We start from the raw sequence: 23,536 nt of genomic DNA, 5'->3' as shown, positions 1-23,536 counted from the left end.
GACTGCAGCAGTCTAATCTTCTATCTCCAGTCCTTACCTTTCCCCTAAATTTCAAATGTTTATTTGCAACATCTCTAACTTTGAAACCCAATTGAATAGAAATTTACTATTTGTAAAACATGACTTCTAGTTTTCCAGAATAAACATGAATATTTTCTAAATAAAATTTAAAGAGGCATTCCTTATCCCATTAAATACTATAATTTTCATGTTAATGTTCAGACAAAATTTCAGTGCTCTTTACTCATTTGTCACTTTCATAAAACTTAAATAAATCCTACTAACTCTGCTTTCAAAATATATCACAGATTTGATCATTCCCTACTTCTTAATTTCTTCCTGACACACTGTAACAGCCTCCTACTAAGTCTCTCCACATTTATACTGGACTCAAAAGTTGGTTCTCCTGAAGCAGACCAAATTGTCCTTTTTAATCTTATTCTGATAACACTGCTCTACTTCTCCAAACTCTTACAGTATATTCCAATCATGCACTCATAGTTTAATGTAACACATTTAATATTTACAGTAGCAAGAACTGTAATCTTTATTACAGAAGTGAAGAAATTAAGGCTCAGAATATCTAATTCACTTTCTCAAGTACACATTTTTAAGTGCTATACCTAGAATTGAATCTGTTTGATTGATTTCAAAGTAATTAACTTTCTTATATAATAAAGAAAGTCTCACAGCTGTGAGCTTGGTTTCCACTATTTAATGTTAGTCTTACCTTCTGGAGGCTTGTTCAGAACCTGAAGAATCACTTAAAGTTATTCATAAACACTTGAAATTATTTTTCATCCAGTTTGACAATAGAGAACAAAAGGCCACCTTATTACTTGAGCATATAGTTTATTTACCACTTACTACATGGAGTCTTCTAATTATTCAGGTCATTTTAAAGTGCAGTGTAAATTATTTGAAAGGAATTCCATAGTGCACACACTGAAAAACAAGTTTATTGCATTAGGAAATAAATCAAAATGACCAGCAAATCCTACATATACATAGAAGAAATCAGCTAGCTATTTGGCAGGGAAATTTTTCACAAGTAACTTCTTTCCTACTAACTTTAAAAATAAATATAGCATTTGACTGTTCAGTTCTTTTCACTCTGTCATGTTAACATGCCCAGACTAGTTGATTGTGATTTTGAAAGACATTCCCATGATTCTTTTTAAGCCATGCTCAGTTGGTAAAGAATCTACCTGGAGTGCAGGAGACCTGGGTTCGGTCCCTGGGTCAGGAAGATCCCCTGAAGAAGGAAATGGCAACCTACTCAAGCATTCTTGCCTGGAAAATCTTATGGACAGAGGAGCCTGGTGGACTGCAGTCCATGGGGTCACAGTCGGACACGACTGAGCGACTAACACTAACTAATATGTCTAAGAAAGGACCTCCTTAAGTTTGTATGCCAGTTACTAAGCGAATAGCATCTTCTTTCTATTAGGGGTGAAGATCACGGGATATTTCATCCCTTTCAGCTGCAATTATCACTAAGTCTTGGACTGTGTCCAAGGTTGATTCTTGTTTAATTAATTCATTGTGATTTTACACAAAGGTTTTAAAGAACATCTATAAGGGCTTTCCTGGTGGCTCAGCAATGAAGAATTCACTTGCCAATGCATTAGATTCAGATTTGTCCCCTGAGTTGGGAAGATCCCCTGGAGAAGGAAATAGCAACCCATTCCAGTATCCTTGCCTGGGAAATCTCATGGACAGAGGAGCCTGGCAGGCTACAACCTGTAGGGTGGCAAAAGAATCAGACATAACCTAGACAGTAAACAACAACAACAAAAATATGTGAAGATATTAGTAGAGCAAATCACATAATTAATATCAGAAAGGTACAACATGCAAAAAAAGTAGCTTTAGAATTTTTATAAGGCTGCTATCAATAAGGATAAAATATAGACTCACTCATTTTGATCTAATGGACTTATTAATATATTCTCCCCTGCCATGGAAAGAATATCTTTCCTTTTATTTAATACTAGATTTAATCACCTTAAAGTTTGGTTAAATAAATAAAATTATAGTAAAAATAAAATTAAATGTTTTAAGGTTTTAGATGTAACAACTAATAATTTATCCAATTATTAATTGTTTTTAAAAGTTAGGGCACATTTCTTATGCCAGCAACTGTGCTATGAGTTGGGACACAGCACTTAATAAAACCAGAGGGAAAATTATGTAGAAAGCTTTTTCTTGCATGGATATTACAGTAAGTCAGACAATAAGAAGCAGACGTTTAATATAGTAGTTATAGTCTTATTCAGGGCTTATAATGTAATAAATAGAATAATGTGACAGAAAAGAAGAGGGAGAAGTCTACTGTGGATAATGTAATTGGAGAAGTCCCTTCTTAAAAGGTTCTATTTAAGCTGTGATTGAAAGGTAGGACGTTGCTGTCTATAGAAGCACTGTTACAGAATAAGTAATACTAAATAAAAATTAAACCAATACAGTATTGTAAAGTAAAATAAAGTAAAAATAAAAATTTAAAAAAAAAGTATCTCCTGTCAGAGGTGACAGGACCTATATTTAAAAAAATATAAACTTTTCACAGGAATTTTTATGGCAGTGCTATGTTATAGAAGGACTTGTGAGAGTGTGCCCTCTTGTCTTATTCTAGATTTTAATGATTTTATTCTAGATTTCAGCCTTTCTATGTTGCAGATGATACTAGCTATAGATCTGTTATATATGGACTTTCTTATGTCAAGGTACATTCCTTCTATTTCCAATTTGTTGGGAGATATTTTTACAAAATAATGTTGAATTTCTATGTGAAAATTAACAACTCAAGGAAAAATTAAGAATATAATTCCACATAAAAAGCATCAAAAAAATAAAATATTTAAGTAAACTTAACCAAAGAGACAAGTCTTGTAAACCAAAAACTACAAAAGGTTACTGAGAGATATTATGGAACACACACAAATATGAAAAGACATTTATGATCTGGGACATTAAAAAGTATTAAGCTGTTAATATTATCTCAAGTGATCTACAGATCCTAATAGCAAAACTGACTTTGCAGAAATAGAAAAATCCATGGTAAAATTCATAAGAAATCTCAAGGACTCGAAATTGCCAAAACAATCTTGAAAACAAGAAAGCTGGGGGTCTCATACTTCCTGACTCTAAAACATACTATACAAAGCAATGGTAATCATGGCACCAGTATTCTAATAAAGATGGACAGCGGACTAATGGAATAAATAGAAAGTCTAGAAATAAACCTTTGTATATGTCTTTAGATAATTTTCAACAAGGGTGCCAAGAGTATTTAGTGGGGAAAAGATATTATAACAAGTTATAAAAAGGCAATCACAAAAAAGCAATTATTGTATGATTTCACTTACATGAAGCACTTAAAGCAGATTCATAATGGGGTTCCATGAGCTTAAATGGAGAATTTTGTTTAATGACTAATTTCAGTTTGGGAAGTTGGAAAAGTTTAGGAGATGGATAGTGGTAGTGTTTGCATAACAAGTATGTGTCAATTTAAAATGATTAAAATTGTAAATTTTATTATGTATGTTTTACTATGTCATGTCCAACTCTGCTGATCCCATGGGCTGCAGCAGACCAGGCTTCCCTGTCCTTTTTTGATCTCCTGGAGTCTGCTCAAAGTCATGCTCATTGAGCTTGTGATCTTATCTAACCGTCTCATCCTCTGTCATCCCCTTCTCCTCCTGCCTTCAATCTTTCCCAGAATCTGGGTCTTTTCCAATGAGTTGGTTCTTTGTATCAGGTGGCCAAAATATTGGAGCTTCAGCTTCAGCATCAGTCCTTCCAAGAATAGTCAGGGTTGATTTCCTTTAGGGTTGGCTGGTTTGATCTCTTTATTGCACAAGGGATTCCCAAGAGTCTTCTCCACTACCACATTTCAAAACCACCAATTCTTTGACACTCAACCTTCTTTAGGTATATATGACCACAGTATTCAAAATAAATGTAAGAACTAAGGGACTTTTTTGGTGGGGCAGTGGATGGGAATCTGCCTGCCAGTGCAGGGGACATAGGTTCAATCCCTGGTCTTGGAAAATTCCACATGCTGCAGAGCGATTAAGTCCATGCTCCACAACCACTGAGCACATGCTCAAGAGCCTGAGAGGCATGGGAGAGCTGCATGCCAGAACTACCAAAGTCTGCATACTCCAGGGTCCTCTAGCCACAACTAATGAGCCCCGGTGCTGCAATTACTGAAGCCCAGGCACCCTAGAGACAGCAAGTCACAACTACAGAGCCCTCAGGCTGCAGCTATTGAAGCCCGTGCACCTAGAGCCTGCGGTCCTCAGCAAGAGAAGCCACAGAAATGAGAAGCCCGCGCCCCACAACTAGAGAGCAGCCCCCACTCTCCACAACTATAGAAATCCCACGCACAGCAATGAAGACCCAGTGCAAGCAACAAATAAACAAGACAGCGTATGTGTTAGTTGCTCAGTCATGCCCAACTCTTTGCAACCCCCTGGACTGTACCCCACCAGGCTCCTCTGTCCATGGGATTCCCCAGGCAAGAATACTGGAATGGCTTGGATTCCATGCCGAAAAAAAAAAAAAAAAAGAAGTCAGTTTCTTAAAAGGAACAAAAAGAAAAAGACCTAAGGTGACTTCATTAATTGGTTTATGATAGCTAGATAGCCCAAAGCATACGCAAATATCATTGGCTTCAGATAAACTTGGGTAACCTGTTTAAGAGGCAAATATGTTAATCCAATGGCAAAACCACTAAATTAAATTTTCTCTTTTTTTAATGTAAATTTATTTATTTTATTTTTTAATTTAAATTTATTTATTTTAATTAGAGGCTAATTACTTTACAATATTGTGTGGTTTTGCCATACATCAACATGAATCTGCCACAGGTATACACATGTTCCCAATCCTGAACCCTCTTCCCTCTACCATCCCTCTGGGTCGTCCCAGTGCACCAGCCCCAAGCATTCAGTATCATGCATCAAACCTGGACTGGCAATTCGTTTCATATATGATATTATACATGTTTCACAATTAAATTTTCTATTTTTTATTTTTTATTTTATATTAGAGTACAGCTGATCAATAATGTGTTAGTGTCCAGTGTAAGGCAAAGGGACTGAGTTATACATATATATGTATCTATTGTATCAAATTCTTTTTCCATTTAGGTTATTACAAAATATTGAGTATAGTTCTCTGTGTTATAGAGTAGGCCCTTGTTGATTATCTATTTTAAAAATACTAGTGTGTATTGTCAATATCCAAGTATTATGTAATCAGCTTTAGCAGCCTGCCAGTCTCCTCTGTCCATGGAATTTTTCAGGCAAGAATACTAGAGTGGGTTGCCACTGTCTGCTCCAGGGAATGCTCCCAATCCAGGGAGCAAACCCAAGTCTCTTGCATCTCTTGCATTGGCAGGTGGCTTCCTTACCACTAGTGCCACCTGGGGTTGTAATAAGTCACAATAAATTAAACATGTTTGCACTTCAGAAAAAATAAATCTCTAAAATTATATCCTAACACATTTTTTTAGGTTTTTTTTTTCTTTCTTTTCTTTCTTTTTTTTTTTTCTTTGGCGAGGGGCTATATTCTTCCTGGCAAAGCCCATGGACAGAGAATCCTGGCGGGTCATGGTCCATACAGTTGCGAAGAGTCAGACAGGACTGAGGCGACCTAGCACCTAGCACAGAGCATGGCAAGAAGATCTCAGCAGCACAAGATGCTCCGCAGTGATTTAAGTCCTGAACTTCCTTGAAAGAGATTATTTTTTTCCCTAAAACAAGTGTCAGGTAGTATTTTAGGTGTCATAGCTAAAGAACAGCAGCTATCTACAAGGGATTAGAAACATGGGCAGGAACTGCAAGTTCAACCCAATGATACAATAGGTGACTTGTTAACTGAAAGCACCAATTCTTATCTGGATAACAGTTTTTTTTAGTACTCTAAAGGTGTAAACTCTTTGTAAAGTAACCTTCTTAATGGGACTATTGGAGAAGGCAATGGCACCCTACTCCAGAACTCTTGCTTGGAAAATCCCAGGGACGGAGGAGCCTGGTAGGCTGCAGTCCATGGGGTCACGAAAAGTCGGACATGACTGAGCAACTTCATGTTGACTTTTCATTTTCATGCATTGGAGAAGGAAATGGCAACCCACTCCAGTATTCTTGCCTAGAGAATCCCAGGGATGGGGGAGCCTGGTGGGCTGCCATCTATGGAGTTGCACAGAGTCAGACACGACTGAAGCAACGCAGCAGCAGCAGCAACAGCAGCAGCAGCAGCAATGGGACTATTAATGAAAATAATAGCTTTGAACATATTTAAAATTTATTTTAACAATTTTAAGCTAATTTTCATTTAAATATTTTTATCTTATTTATACTTAATTTATTATTCAATTTTTACTAATTTTGATATAGAATACAGGCTTAGGCAAAATTCTGAGAAAGAATACTAATAAGGGACTTCTAGAGTCTTCACATGTCAAAATATCTTAGATATCATAGTAATTATGTGTCAAGGTGCACATGAACAAAGAGATCAGTGGAAACATTAAAGTTTTGAATTGGACCCAAATACAGTGGGAGTTCTAAATAAAATAGTCAGAATTTCAAATCAATGGCAAAAAGATAAATAGGTGGATATTTTTTAAAATTCTAAAATTTAAAGAACAAACACAATCAACCCCTATTTAAACTCCTAAATAAATTCAAGATGAATCAAATGTTATAAGATGTAAGATTTGAAAAATGATTGGAAAATTAAGTGCAAAAGAAAAAAATAACTGAAGAACTTTTGGCACAAGTGAAATGAGAAAATTCTTCCTAAGCAAGATACATTTTTTTAATTTAATATAAACTACAAAAAGTTTTACAGGCAAAAATAATTCTACATAGGATAAAAGGTTAAAAACAAATAGCCAGAAAACATTAGCTATATATACAATGTAAAAAAGATCATTTCTTTTGCTTAAAAATCTCTCATAAAAATAAAAAATTGAATGAATCAGATTAAAGACATACATATATAAAATCCACAAACAAATACAAATCAAATTAAACATGTGGGAAGATACTCAAACTCAATTATATCAAAAGGTTTGCCATTAAAGTAAAAAATGACTTTAATCAGATGTGATACATATATTATCAGGTACTGGTTGTTGAGAATGTTGTCAAAAAAATTCACATGGACTATGGACAGAACAATAGCTGTTAGTGGGGCCTCCTCAATGGCTCAGTGAGTAAAAGAGACACAGGTTCGATTCCTAAGTCAGGAAGATCCCCTGGAGCAGAAAATGGCAACCCATTCCAGTATTCTTGCCTGAAAAATCCCAAGAACAGAGAAGCCTGGCAGACTACACTCTATGGAGTTGCAAACAGTAGGACACAGCTGAGCAGCTAAGCACAGACACGGTAGCTGTTAGTACAACCTCAAGAGCAATAGTTTGGAGTGAAGTAAGTCAGAAAGAGAAAAAGAAATATAGTATATTAACGTAGCTGTATGGAATCTAGAAAAATGGTGTTGATGAATCCATTTGCAGGAAAGAAATGGAGATGCAGATATAGAGATGGGACTCATGGACACAGTAGGGTAAGGAAAGAATGAGATAAACAGAGAAAGTAGCATCGGCATATATACACTACCTTGTGTAAAACAGATAACTGTGAGAAGTTGCTATATAACACAGGGAGCCCAGCTTGGCACTCTGTGGTGACTTACAGGGGTGGAGTCGGGGGAGGAGAGGGAGGCTCAAGATGGAAGTGATGCTGGTTCAGTCACTAAGTCATGTCTGACTCTTGCAACCCCTGGACTGTAGAGTGTCAGGCTCCTCTGTCCATGGGACTCTCCAGGCAAGAATCCTGGAGTGGGTTGCCATTTCCTTCTCCAGGGGATCTTCCTGACACAGGAATCAAACCTGGATCTCCTGCATTGCAGGCAGATTCTTTACTGACTGAGCTAGGAGGCAAGATGACATGTGCATGATTATGACTAATTTGGGCTGTTGTATGGCAGAAACCAACACAACATTGTAAAGCAATTTTCCTCCAGTTAAAATTAATTTTAAAAAAGACAATGATATTTTGGCAATACATATCAATATCATCATTTTAAATGCATATACTACATGACCTTTGAATCAGATGTAATATCAACAATTCCATACCTAGGATCTTATATTTGCACATATTCAAAACCATACATTTATTGGAAACATAACTGTCCTAAAAAGTTTGGGAATCTCATGAAAAGAATAGACATTGATTTTGATATAAATTTATAAAGTGTTTTGAAAAATGAGAAAATCTAAGAAATACATATGGCCTGGTATGAAAATATCTATATGATATTGCATATCTATAAGATATTGCATAGCAAAGCAAGTGATGCATATATAGAAACAAAGAAATATACATATAGAGAATACACTTGCATCTGAAAAGATTACTAGATAATAATTAAGAAACAAATTTAGGGTCAGCCTCTGAGAATGAGCACTGGAAGAAGCTGAGAGAAAAATAGAAAATTCATTTTACATTTCACCTCATATTGTTGGGATCTCCTTGTGGCTCAGACAGCAAAGAAATTGCCTGCAATGCAGGAGACCCAGGTTCCATCCCTGGGTTGGGAAGATCCCCTGGAAAAGGGAATGGCAATCCATTCCAGTATTCTTGCCCATAGAGTTCCATGGACAGAGGAGCTTGGTGGACTACAGTCTATGGGGTGGCAAACAGTCGGATTCTACTGAGTAACTACACTTTTGTAGCATTTAGCTTTCACTTATGCTATTTATTATCTATTTTACTTCAGTTTCATTGTAAACAGTAGAAGTATAAAAGTAAAAATGTTGTGTATAATGCAAATGAAAAACAGTATAGGCAAGCCATACACAATTATGCATTTTAAACTGTATAAGTAAAAATGCTAACTTAAATGACAAGATGCTGAATAAAAATTACACTGTCCCTGAAAAAGAATAAAAATATAAATGCATAAGTTGATGAAAAATCAGTATAACTATGTAAAAATTTACTCTCTAATTCATTACATATCAACTCCTTGCTATATAGGCATTACACCATTCCAGATACACTGATGGGCAAGTAATTATAGTCTTTATATTCTAGAAAGTAGGAAAACTGCTGTTATACCATGGTTGTATAATCATAATCTTTAAATACTATTACCATAAACTCGTTGAAGAAAGAGAAATCAGAACAACTTTTAAAATGACTTTTGCATTGGAAGAAAATGAACTTTGATGTCAAATGACTCCCTTCATGATGGATGATGCATTTATTTAATATGGGGTATGATGTTTCTTTTCCAGAGCTTCTTCATAGCATAAGTTAACTCAGAATTTCTTAGACTGTAGATTAGTGGGTTCAGCATGGGGGTTATAACTGTATAGAACACAGTCAATGATTTATCAATGTAGAAGGTCTTAGCAGGTCTTACATATATGAAAATACAGGGAACAAAGAAGCAGACAACCACAGTGATGTGGGAACCACAGGTTTGGAGGGCTTTCCACCTCCCTTCCTGACTCAGGTTCTTCAGAGAATGCAGGATGACTCCATAGGAGATGAGTAAGAGCAGAAACACAACAGTGCAGATCAGCCCCCCATTGGCCAGCACTAAGATACCAATGACAAAGGTATCAGTACAGACGAGTTTCAATAAAGGGTACATGTCACAGAGAAAGTGATCAATGATATTGGGGCCACAGAAAGGGAGCCAATAAACAGTGCTAAGTTGAATTACTGAATGCAGAAAACCTCCAACCCAGGACACCACAAGCAGCACAACACACACCCTTTGCCTCATGATCACCAAATAATGCAAGGGCTTGCAGATGGCCACGTATCTGTCATAGGCCATGACCAGCAGAAGGAAGACCCCTGATCCAGAAAAAAGGTGCTCTATAAAGAGCTGGGTCATGCAAGATTTGAAAGTTATGGTTTTTTCTCCAAAGAACAAGTCGGAGATCAATCTGGGGGTAATAGAAGAGGAATAAGTAATATCCATAAATGACAAGCAAGCAAGAAAAAAGTACATTGGTGTTTTCAGGGACTTACTGACAATTATAGTGACTATAATTAGAAAATTGCCCACCACAGTCAAAATGTAGAGAAACAGGAACATAACAAAAAGTGCTTTCCCCTCCTTTGGATTCTGTGTGAGTCCCAGGAGAACAAAGTAGGTTACATTGTTTTTTGACTCCATCTAATCTGTACAGGAGGTGACTTCATATAGTAGAAGCAACTTACCTACAAAACAAGGAGGGAAAGTTAAAGGGAGGAAATGTTCAAATGTAAGATTTTTTTTTTTCCATTCGTTAGAAGAATGAGTATAGAACAACTATTTGTGTCCGATGTGTCATGGACAATTTTATTATCAAGTTGAAGACAGAGTTTCTGTCCCTCAATGCTATGAAACACAACAAGAAATCAGGCAATTCCACACTCAGGTTATTAGTGCCATTAAATGAATATTCAAACAATGCTGAGAGTCATAGTACAAGAGTGTATCAAATAGGTATGACAGAAGACTTTCCAGAGGAAGTAAAGCTTCAGCTTTGCTGAAGTGCGAAAAAGAATTGAATTAATTTTTAAAAAAATAAGTTAGAGAAATCCAAAAAGTGCAGCATTTATAGTCACAAAAGTCTAATACTTGAGGCCCACTTGAGATAATTTACATAATCAACGTGGGTAGATCAAACTGTGAATGGAAGTTTCCTGTCCTGAATTGTCTCAGACCTCACTGACACTTCTTAGGCTCTTAGGTGGATATTTCCCTTTTCCTGACAATTAAATGCTACAGCAGTGGTTTTGTGTCCCCACCCCTACCTCTCTTCTTACTTTGCAAACTTGGATATGCAACATCTCTAATTTTGACATCCAAGTGAATGGCAATTTAGTATTTAAAAACTTTTTAAATGTCCATAATAAACATAAGCATTTTCTATAAAAAATTTAAATAAATGTTTCCTATTTATCTCATTAAATGCTTTTTCCATGTTATTGTTCAGACAAAAAATTGCTGTACTCTTCACTCATTTGTTACTCTCATAAGCCTTTAATAAATCCTATTCACTCTACTATGAAAATATATCACAAATTTGATCATTCCCTACTTCTCATTTTATTTCTGGTCCACTGCAATAGGCTCCTAGCAAGTCTCTCCATGTTTATTCTAGCCTCCAACAATCGGTTCTCCTGAAGCAGCCCAAATGACATCACTCTACCGCTCAAAAATCCTAGAATATATTCTAATCATACAATCACAGTCTACTGTTTACAATATTGACAGTAGCAAGAACCGTAATCCTCATTTTATAATTGAAGAAACTAATGTTAGAAGATCTCATTCATTTTCCCAAAATCATACATTTCTAAGGGACAAATCTAGAGTTGAATCTAAGTTTGATTAATTTCAAAGTAATTAAATTTCTTACATAATAAAGGCAGTCCCACAATTATGAGCCTGGTTCCCACTACTTACTGCTAATCTTACCTTGTGGAGGTTTGTTCAGAATCTAAGAGTGACTTTAAGTTACACGTAAAGGTTTGAAATTATTTTTCATCCAATTTGACAACAGAGGACAAAAGGTCACCTTATTACTTGAGGATGCATTTTATTTCATTTGACTATCTGTCCATTTTCTCCATGGAGTTTTCAGATTATTCAGAGACACATTTTTTATGCATTGTGTTGATTATTTGAAAGGAATTCCATGGTGCACACCCAGAAAAACAAAAGTTTACCATGTTAGGAAATTTATCAAAATGAGTAGCAAATCTTACATATACATAGAAGAAATGAACTAGTTATTCGGCAGGGAAGATTTTCAGAAATAACATATTTCCTACTAACTTCAAAAAGAAAAATAATATTTGACTCTTTAGCCCTTTTCATTCTGTCATATTAATATGACCAGACTCATTGACTGAGATTTTGAAAGACATTCTTATAAATTTTTTTTTGTCATGCTTTAAGTCTATAAAAAGACCTGCTGAAAAATTGATCCCAGTTACTAAGTGGATAACATCTTCTCCCTGTTAAGGGGAATTATCAGCTGCAATTATCATTGAGTCTTACAAGTGGAATGTGTCCAAGACTGATTCTTGTTTAATTAATTCACTGGGATTTCCCCCAGAGTTTTTTTTTTAAGCATCTATATATAAAGATATTTAATAGGCAAAGTCACATAAATAATATCAGAAGAATCTTTATGAGACTAAAGTCAACCAAAAATAATCAAAAATTTTGTCACAGTGAACTTGTTTGTTATTTCTTTCCCCACCTGCCATAGCAAGATTTTCTTTCCTTTTGTTTAGTACTCAATTTAATCACCTTAATTTGGTTCGATATATGAAAATTAGATATAAAAACAGTTAAATATATTAAAATTTTAGATATAATAAATAATTTTGTATCCAATCATTATTATTTTTTTAAAGTTTAAAATGAGTTTACTGATATCCACAAAGTTACTTGCTGAGCTTTTGGTGGGGATTGCATTGATCCATTTAGTATTATGATAAATAGTTTTTATAGGTTTCTCAGTGCTATTTCTTTTTTTAATATAAATTTATTTTAATTGGAGGTTAGTTACTTTACAATATTGTATTGGTTTTGCCATACATCAAGGAGGATTCATTATCATTTTTTAAGTCAAGGCACCTCTGTCATGTCAGCAACTGTCCTGTGAGTGAGGACACAGAGACTAGTGAAACCTGGGGAAACATGTGAGAGGCTTTTCCTGCAGGGATCTTCTTTCTTAGAGTCAGACAATAAAGAATGAGACAACCTAACAAAGCAGATTCAGTCTTATTCACTGCTTATAAGAAACAGAATGCTGTGACAGAAGATAAGAGAGAGTTCTACTGTGGATAGAGATGACCTTTCTTTAAAGCTGATGCTTAAGCTGAGATTGAAAGGATAGCAAGTGGCTACCGTCAGAAACACTCTTACAGAAACTAAAACTAAATAAAATTAGTGAATAAAACTATCTCACTTCAGAGAAAACAGGAGCTATACTTATAAAACTCTAAAATTTTCACAGGAATTTTTATGGAAGTACTATGTTAAAAAGGACCAGAGAGAACATGCCCTGTTTATTACAGATTTTAATGGAAAAGCTTTCAACCTTTCATGTTGAGGAAGTTATTAGCTGTAGATCTGTCATATATGGATCTTTGTCAAGGTACAGTCTATTACCAGCTTGTTGAGAGATTTCTGTGAAATCTAGTTCTATGAAATTATTTCTATGAAATGATAACTGAATTTCTATCTGATGATGGGCAACCCAAGGAGAATTTAAGAAAATAATTCCACTTACAAAAGCATCAAAAAAGAATAAAATAAAATTTTATACTCTGAAAACTACAAAATGTTGCTCAGAGATATATAGAACACACGCATACAAGAAGACGTTTATGAGCTGGAATATTCAACAGTATTAAGATGTTAATAATGCTTCAAGTGATTCAGTGCAATCCCTATCATAATCAGAAAATTGCTTTTTGCAGAAACAGATAAATTCATGCTAAAATTCATATGGAATCTCAAGGACTCCAAATTGTCAAAACACTCTATAAAAAGAAGATCGGGAGTCTCATACCTCCTGATTATAAAATATTTTATACAAAGCTATGGTAATCACAGCCCCAGTGTTGAAATAAAGATGACAGTGGACTAATGGAGTAAAATAGATAGTGTAGAAATAAATCTTTCTATATGTGTTTAGATAATTTTCAAAAAGGGTGCCAAGCGTTTAGTAGAGTAAGGAAATTATAATAAGTGATAAAAAGGCAATTACCAAAAAAACCAAAAATGATATGATTCCACTTACATGAGGCACTTAAAGTAGTCAAATTCATAGGCAGGAAATGGAATGGTAGTTGCTCTGACTAGGGCTCAGTGAGTGAAAATGGAGAATTTTGTCTAATGGCTGTGGAATTTCAGTTTGGAAAGCTGAAAAATTTTGGAGATGGATGGTGGTAATGTTTGCATAACAATGTGAATTAACTTAGTGCCACTTTAAAATGGTCAAATTGTAAATATTGCTATGTATATTTCACCACAATTTTTAAAATAAATTTAAGAACTAAGTTTACCTCCTTAGTTGGCTTCAGTTCAGTTCAGTTCAGTCGCTCAGTCGTGTCCGACTCTTTGCGACCCCATGAATTGAAGCACGCCAGTCCTCCCTGTCCATCACCAACTACCGGAGTTCACCCAGACTCACGTCCATCGAGTCAGTGATAACATAAACTATAGCACAGTAGCCCAAAGTATATGCAAAGATCATGGGCTTCAAACAAAACAAGGTATTCTTTCTAAGAGGTAAACAGGTCAATAAATAACAAAACTACTACATTAAAATCTGTATTTGTAATATTTATTTTGTATTGGAATATAGTTGACTAACAATGTGTTAGTTCAGGTGTACAGCAAGGTGATTCAGGTATACATATCCATACATCTATCCTTTTTCAAATTCTTTTCCCATTTAGGTTACTACAAGATGTTGAGCAGAGTGCCCTGTGCTATACAGTAGGTCTTTGTTGGATAGCAATTTTAAATATAGTAGTCTGTGTATGTTAATTCCAAAATTTTATTCAATCAATTCAACAAATATTGAGTACCTCCTGTGGGCCAGGCATTGTTTAAATACTCAGGATGAATCAATGAAGAAAGTAGACCAAAAAAAAAAAGAAGAAGAAGGAGGAGGAGGAGGAAGAAGGAGAAAGAAGGAACAAAAACCAAAACTTTTTATTTTGGAGTTTCAAACTCAGATCTTATAAGCAAGTTATCACACACTTTTGAAGGATTTTGTGCTCCTCTGGACTACTTCAGATTGTCTGGTTTTGCAGAGGAAAGAAGGGATTTTACAATACAAACCTTCCTTACCTACAAAGCAATGAGAATTTGCATTACAGATTGGAGTTAAACTCCACCTTGCAAACAGAGGTACCAAAGTTACTGATGAAACACTGAGCGGGATGGGTTTACCCTCAAAGTCACAGGGAATTATTTATGCAACATGGGACAGTGATATCTTAAATAGAAATTGCAATGAGTAGTAATAAAACGGATTGGTGCAAATGTGACTCTGGTTTCAGACTGTGACTATTAAATTAACATAGTAATAAGTAGGCTCAAATATATTTATTAATCAAAATAGGAATCATTGCAATCAACACATTTTTGTCAATGAGAAATAAGTTTGTTAATTGTTGTATGTAAAAATCCAGGCTTGGGGAGTCCACAAACTCTTAGAAGTCATTTTCTGCCTCCTGCTGGTTGTGGAAGTGTTTTCCCTGAAAAAGTTGTTGATATGCTTGAAGTAATGGTAGTCAATTGGCAAAAGGTCAGGTTGAAGATGGCAGATGATGCAAAACTTAGTAGACCCATTTGTTCAACTTTTGAAGAATTGTATGTGTGAGGTGCAGTTGATCATTACCCTGAAGAAGAATTAGGCCCCTTCTGTTGACCAGGCATTGCAGTTCTGGAGGCATCACATTGATTTCCTGGGACTTCCCTGGTGGATCAGACAGTAAAGAATCTGCCTGCAATGCAGAAGACCCAGGTTCAATCCCTGGGTTGGGAAGATCCTCTGGAAAAGGGAATGGCAACCCACCCCAGTATTCCTGCCTGGAGAATTCCATGGACAGAGGAGCCTAGCAAGCTACAGTCCATGGGACTGCAAAGAATCTGACATGACTGAGCAACTTGCACTTCATTTCACTTTACTTCATTGATTTGCTGAGCATACTTCTCAGATGTAATGATCATGACCTTTTTTTTTTTTTTTTCGGTGCAAGTTTGGCTTTGGGAAGTGCTTTGGAACTTCTCTTTAGTCCAATTTCACTTTTCTAATTTGCTTCAAACGCTGAATGACCATTCAAAGGTTGACTTTGAGTTCTCCAGCAAATTCTCATGTAATTATAAGAGAATCAGCTTTGATGATTGCTTTCAATTGGTCTTTGTCAACTTCCAATGTCAGCCACTAAGCTCCTCATCTTCAAGACTCTCATCTCCTTTGCAAAACTTCTTGAACCACCACTGCACTCCACTGCACCAGAACTGTTCGTTAGCAGTTCCTGGGCCAGATGCATTGTTGAGTTGTGAATGGTCTCTGCTGCTTTAACACTCATTTTGAATTCAAATAACAAAATCGCTTGAATTTGCTTTTTGTCTAACATCATTTCCCTAGTCTGAAATATAAAATACAGAGTAAATAATAGGTCATTAGCAAAAAACATAAAGTGAAAAATGTGCATTAAAATGATGCATATAATTTAACCACATTTAAGAATGTACTCCAGTATCAAATGGCAAATGTTAACAATGCAGATACCACAATTACTTTTGAACCAACCTAATAAATATGTTTGTATTTCCACCCCCCCTCCTCCAAATCCAGTACTTTGGCCACCTCATGCGAAGACTTGACTCATTGGAAAAGACCCTGATGCTGGGAGGGATTGGGGGCAGGAGGAGAAGGGGACGATAGAGGATGAGATGGCTGGATGGCATCACTGACTCGATGGATGTGAGTCTGAGTGAACTCTGGGAGTTGGTGATGGACAGGGAGGCCTGGCGTGCTGCGATTCATGGGGTTGCAAAGAGTCAGACACGACTGAGCGACTGAACTGAATAAATATGTTTGTATTTCCACCACCACCACCCCTCCCCCAATCTCTAGAACTACATCTAACCAGCTTTTTGAGTTTTGTTAATGAGTCTGTTTTTTGTATGTTTTTAGTTTGGTGAGGGGAGGGTTTGCTCTGTCTGTGTCTTGTAGAATCCTAATTCCCTGAAAAGAGACTGAGCCCAGGCCCTCAGTAATATTTGCACAATTCAAAAGCATATATTTGTTGGAAAAGTATTTACCATAAAAAAGTTTATGAACCACATGAAGAGGAAACAACATACTAACTTTATATTTATAAGGAGTATTGTGCAGGATGAGAAAAATTAAAAGACATATATGGATTGATATGGACATATTTTTAAGATGTTGCATACTAAAAGTAAATGCTACATACATAAATAAGAACAAACATACATATGGCATATACATTTGCATTTACAAATATTATTCTCAGATGAAAATGAAGAAACAAATTTGGGCCAGTCTCTGAGTATGAGGCCTAGAAAATGCTGAAGGAAAATAGGAAATTTATTCAACACTGCATCCCATATATTTTGGATTTCATTTATGCTTTTATTATTATCTATTTTACTACATTTTCTTATAAATAGTAAAAATGTTAAAGTGATTTTTTTATTTTATGTATAATACAACTGAAATATAGTAAAGAAGGAAACCTATATAGAATTAAATATTTTAAATAACATAAATAAAAAAGTTCACTTAAATGACAATAATCTAAATAAAAATTTATTAAATTTAGAAATTTAAATTCCAGCCCATTCTAAAGGAGATCAGCCCTAGGTGTTCTTTGAAAGGAATGATGCTAAAGCTGAAACTCCAGTACTTTGGCCACCTCATGCAAAGAGCTGACTCATTGGAAAAGACTCTGATGCTGGGAGGGATTGGGGGCAGGAGGAAAAGGGGATTACAGAGGATGAGATGGCTGGATGGCATCACCAACTCGATGGACGTGAGTTTGAGTGAACTTCGGGTGTTGGTGATGGACAGGGAGGCCTGGAATGCTGTGATTCATGGGGTCACAAAGAGTCAGACACAACTGAGTGACTTAACTGAACTGAACTGAAATAAAAATTGCACTGTCTGAAAAAGTATAAAAGATATAGATATATGAACTGATGATGTATGGCAAAACCAATACAATATTGTAAAGTAATTAGCCTCCAATTAAAATAAATCAATTTAAATTAAAAAAATCAGTATAAATATATAGCATTTTCCTCATTAAATCATTTATTTATTATTAATGCCTTGCTGTATAAGCATTACAATTTTCTAGGTATATTGACAAGCAAGAATTATGGAGCTTACATTGTAGCATGGAGCAAACTGTTATGAATACCGCAGTTGTATGATTATATTATTTAATGATAGTTATAATTTTCTAGAAGAAAGAGAAATCAGAGTCAAATTTATTTATTTATTCTTTTAATATAAATTTATTTATTTTAATTGGAGGTTAATTACTTTACAATATTGTATCGGTTTTGCCATATATCAACATGAATCCACCTCAGGTATACACATGTTCCCTATCCTGAACCCCCCTCCCTCCTCCATCCCCGTACCATCCCTTTGGGTCGTCCCAGTGCACCAGCCCCGAACATCCAGTGTCATGCATCGAACCTGGACTGGCGATTCATTTCATATATGATATTATACATGTTTCAATGCTATTCTCCCAAATCATCCCACCCTCTCCCTCTCCCACTGAGTCCAAAAGCCTGTTCTATAGGTCTGTGTCTCTTTTGCTGTCTTAAATAAAGTAAAGTAAAGTAAATTCGCTCAGTCATGTCCGACTCTTTGTGACCCCGTGGGCTGTAGCCCACCAGGCTCCTCTGTCCATGGGATTCTCCAGGCAAGAATACTGGAGTGGGTTGCCATTTCCTTCTCCAGGGGATCTTTCCGACCCAGGGATAGAACCCAGCTCTCCCACATTGCAGACAGACGCTTTAACCTCTGAGCCACCAGGGAAGTCTTGCATACAGGGTTATCGTTAAAATAGTTTCTGCATTCAAAGGAAATGGAACCTGATGTCAAATGACTCTCTTCATGATGGATGATGCATTTAATGATGCATTAATTAATATGAGATACAATGTTTCTTCTCCAGAGCATCTTCATAGCATTAGTCAACTCAGAACTTCTTAGACTGTAGATTAATGGGTTCAGCATGGGCGTTATGATTGTATAAAACACACTCAATAGTTTATCAATGGGGAATGTTTTAGCAGGTCTTGCTGCTGCTGCTGCTGCTAAGTCACTTCAGTCATGTCTGACTCTGTGTGACCCCATAGATGGCAGCCCACCAGGCTCCTCTGTCCCTGAGATTCTCCAGGCAAGAACACTGGAGTGGGTTGCCATTTCCTTCTCCAATGCATGAAAGTGAAAAGTGAAAGTGAAGTCGCTCAGTTGTGTCCGACTCTTAGCGACCCCAAAGACTGTAGCCCACCAGGCTCCTCCATCCATGAGATTTTTCCAGGCAAGAGTACTGGAGTGAGGTGCCATTGCCTATCAGGTCTTACATACATGAAAATACAGGAAACAAAGAAGCAGACAACCACCGTGATGTGGGAACCACATGTCTGGAGGGCGTTCTGCCTCCCTTCCTGACTCAGGTTCTTCAGAGAGTGCAGAATGACTCTATAGGAGACGAGTAAGAGCAAAAACCCAAGAGTGCAGATCAGTCCTCCATTGAATGCAACTAGAAGGTCACTGACATAGGTGTCAGTGCAGATGAGTTTCAATAAGGGGTACATGTCACACACATAGTGGTCAGTGATATTGGGACCACAGAATGGCAGCCCATAAACGGTGCAAAGTTGAATTATTGAGTGTAGACAGCCTCCAACCCAGGACACCACCAGCAGCACAACACCCACCTTTTGCCTCATGATCACCAAATAATGCAAGGACTTGCATATGGCCACATAGCAGTCATAGGCCATCACAAGCAGAAGGAAGACCCCTGATCCAGCAAAAATGTGCTCTGCAAACAGCTGAGTCATGCAAGATTCAAAAGATATGTCCCTCCACCCCCACACAAAGAAAAAGTCTGAAATCAATCTGCAGGTAGTAGAAGAAGAAGTGACATCCATAAACGCTAAGCTAGCAAGAAAAAAGTACACTGGTGAGTTCAGAGTCTTACTGACAGTTACAGTAATGATAATGAGAAAGTTGCCCAGTACAATCAAAATGCAAAAGACCAGGAACATGACAAAAAGGACTTTTTGCTCCTTTGGATTCTTTTTGAGGCCTGAGAGGACAAAGTAAGATAAATTGTTCCTTGGTTCCATCTAGTTCTTCCAAGAGCTGAATTCACATATAAGAAGCAGTTTACCTACAAAACAAGGGAGTAAAGAATTAAATGCTTAATTTTTTATTTATCCATTCATTAGAAGAATGTGAATGGAGTATCTTTTGGGTCCAATGTGCCATGAATATTTTAATTACCAGCTTGAATAAGCCATAGAACACTACCCTCAATGCTATGACACATAATGAGGAATTAGGCAATTCCAGCCATTAACTGAATATTCACACAGTGCTAAGAGTCACATTACAGGTGTATATCAAACTAGAATCAGAGATTTCCCAAAGGAAGCAATGCTTCAGCATTTTTTTTTAATGAGGGAATAAAAAAAAATGGGAAGAGAATTCCATGAAAAGGAGCACCATTTATAAAGTCACAAATGTGTAATACCTGTGACTCTCTTAAGGTAATTTACATAATCAATGTGAGTAGACTAAACTATGAGTAGAAGATCCCTGTCTTGAATTGTCTCAGACCTCACTGATACATCTTAGGTCTTTAGGTGGATATTTACCTTTTCCTGACCAATAAATGCTGCAGCAGTATAATTTTGTGTCTCCAGCCCCTCTCTCTCCCTTAATTTTCAAATTTATATATGCAACATCTGTAGTTTTTGACATCCAGTTGATTGACAATTTAGTATTTATAAAACTAGCTTTTAATTTTTCCATGAAAAACAGAAGCAGTTCCTATACAAAATTTAAAGAGGCATTCCTTATTTATTTCATTAAATACTATCATTTTCTATGCTATTGTCCCAACAAAAAAAATACAGTCCTCTACACTTGATACTCTCATAAAGCGTTGTTAAATCCTGTTGACTCTACTTTCAAAATATATCACTAATTTTTCATTCCCTTCTTAATTTCTTCTTGTTCTATTGCAGTACCTTCCTGCCAAGATTTTTGTGTTTATTCTCCCAAAATTGGTTCTCCTAAAGCAGCTCAAATTGTCTTTTCAGTTTTATTCTGATGACATCACTCTATTGCTCAAAACTGCTACAGTATATTCCAATCATGCACTCCACTCATAGTCTAATGTATCATATTTAATATTTACAATAACAAGAAATGCAATTGCCATTTTATAATTGAGGAATTTAACACTCAGAAAATATTCATTCTCCCAAAATCACACATTTCTAAGTAATTTCAAAGTAATTTAATTTAATTTAATTTCTTTAATTTCTTATATAAAGAAAGTCATGCAACTGTGAGCCTGGTTCTCATTATTTTCTTTTAGTCTTACCTTGTGGAGTTTTGTTCAGAATCTAAGGATGATTTGAAGTTACTCATAACCACTTGAAATTATTTTTCATCCAGTTTGATGACAGAGGCCAAATGCTGCCTTATTACTTGAGTTTATTTCATCTAGCAGTCTGTCCTTTTTCCCCACTGAGTCTTCTGATTATTCAGAAGTTCATTTTTATATAAAATATAGATTATTTGAAAGGATTTCCACGGCACACAGGAAAAAAATAGTTTATCATATCAGGAAATGTATCAAAATGACCAGCAAATCTGCCACATTCATAGAAACATAGATATCAATTAGCCATTTCCTAGGGAAGCTTTTCGCAACTTATTTCCTACTAACATGAAAAATAGCATTTGAATGTTTAGCTCTTCTCACACTCACATTAACATGGACAGAATAATTGATTTCAGATTTCAAAAGATTTTGCTGTGATTTCTTTGTCATGCTTTAAACTTAAGAAATGACCTCCTGAAAAATGTATTACAGTCACTGAATGGATAGTATCTTCTCCCTGTTAAGGGTAAGATTATGGGATATTTCATCCCTTCAAGTTTAATTTATCATCAGTTCAGTTCAGTCGCTCAGTCGTGTCCGACTCTTCGCGACCTCATGAAGCGCAGCACGCCAGGACTCCCTGTTCATCACTATCTCCCGGAGTTCACTCCGACTCATGTCCATCGAGTCCGTGATGCCATCCAGCCATCTCATCCTCGGTCGTCCCCTTCTCCTCCTGCCCCCAATCCCTCCCAGCATCAGAGTCTTTTCCAATGAGTCAACTCTTCGCATGAGGTGGCCAAAGTACTGGAGTTTCAGCTTTAGCATTATTCCTTCTGAAGAAATCCCAGGGTTGATCTCCAGAATGGACTGGTTGGATCTCCTTGCAGTCCCAGGGACTCTCAAGAGTCTTCTCCAACACCGCAGTTCAAAAGCATCAATTCTTCAGCACTCAGCCTTCTTCATAGTCCAACTCTCACATCCATACATGACCACAGGAAAAACCATAGCCTTGACTAGATGGACCTTAGTCAGCAAAGTAATGTCTCTGCTTTTGAATATACTATCTAGGTTGGTCATAACTTTTCTTCCAAGGAGTAAGCGTCTTTTAAATTCATGGCTGCAATCACATGGAGTCTTGGAATTGGAATGTGTCCAAGACTGATTCTTGCTTTAATTAATACACTGGAATTTCCCCCAAAAGTTTTAAAAGAAGATTTATAGGACGACCCAGAGGGATGGTACAGAGGAAGGAGGGAAGGGGGTTCGGGATGGAGAACACATGTATACCTGTGATGGATTCATGTTGATGTATGGCAAAACCAATACAACATTGTAAAGTAATTAACCTCCAATTAAAATAAATTTATATTTTTAAAAAGATATTATTAGACAAAATTTCATTTTAAATATGATAATGATGCAACATAATGATAGAAAAATAACTTTAGAATCTTTATGAGACTACAGCCAATCAAGAGTAAAGTCAACCCAATGTTTTGTACCAGTGAACTTATTTGTTATATATTTCCCACACCTGGCATAGGAAGATTTTCCATTCTTTTATTTACTACTCAATATTCTCAGCTTGGCATTAAGTAGTTCATGATCTGAGCAACAGTCACCTTCCAGTCTTGCTTTTGTTGACTGTATAGAGCAAAAAAAAAAAAGAGAGAGAGAGAGAGAAAATCTTAAATTTTAAATTTAAATTAAATTTTAATTTTAATTTAAAAAATTCTTAAATAGAAGAAAGTAGGGAAAACCACAGGATCATTCAGGTATGACCTAAATCAAATCCCTTATGCTTGTACAGTGGAAGTGACAAATAGATTCAAAGGATTAGATCTGATAGAGTGCCTGAAGAATTACGGACAGAGGTTCATGACATTGTATAGGAGGCAGTGACCAAGATCATCCCCAAGAAAAAGAAGTGCAAAAAAAGGCAAAATGGTTGTCTAAGGAGACCTTACAAATAACTGAGAAAATAAAAGAAGCTAAAGGCAAAGGAGAAAAGGAAAGATATACTTATTTGAATGCAGAGTTCCAAAGGATAGCAAGGAGAGATAACAAAGCCTTCCTCAGTTATGAATGCAAAGAAATAGAGGAAAACAATAGAATGGAAAAGACTAGAGATCTCTTCAAGAAAATTAGAGATACCAAGGAAACATTTCATGCAAAGATGGTCACAATAAAGGACAGAAATGTTATGGACCTAACAGAGTCAAAAGATATTAAGAAGAGGTGGCAAGAATACACAGAAGAACTATACACAAACAATCTTCATGACCCAGATAACCACGATG

The 23,536-nt window shown here is 36.1% G+C and overlaps 2 protein-coding genes across 2 annotated transcripts; both read right to left on the bottom strand.

Annotated features, from left to right (window-relative positions):
• Positions 1 to 9,282: 9,282 nt before the first annotated feature.
• LOC128070608 (olfactory receptor 4A47-like) lies at positions 9,283 to 10,212 on the bottom strand. Its single transcript, XM_052663917.1, has one exon. It carries the CDS (start codon positions 10,210 to 10,212, stop codon positions 9,283 to 9,285), a length of 930 nt encoding a protein of 309 aa, XP_052519877.1.
• An 8,536-nt stretch (positions 10,213 to 18,748) lies between these two features.
• Positions 18,749 to 19,965, bottom strand: LOC128060261 (olfactory receptor 4A47-like). Its single transcript, XM_052652619.1, has 2 exons — positions 19,198 to 19,965; positions 18,749 to 18,913 (listed from the first exon to the last, which is right to left on the bottom strand). Exons 1-2 carry the CDS (start codon positions 19,963 to 19,965, stop codon positions 18,749 to 18,751), a joined length of 933 nt encoding a protein of 310 aa, XP_052508579.1.
• Between the last annotated feature and the right edge of the window lie 3,571 nt (positions 19,966 to 23,536).

Source organism: Budorcas taxicolor, chromosome 2 (assembly GCF_023091745.1).
Source record: "Budorcas taxicolor isolate Tak-1 chromosome 2, Takin1.1, whole genome shotgun sequence".
NCBI lineage: Eukaryota > Metazoa > Chordata > Mammalia > Artiodactyla > Bovidae > Budorcas > Budorcas taxicolor.
Note: the sequence above shows the minus strand (reverse complement) of the source record. Positions and strands in the feature narration are given on the sequence as shown.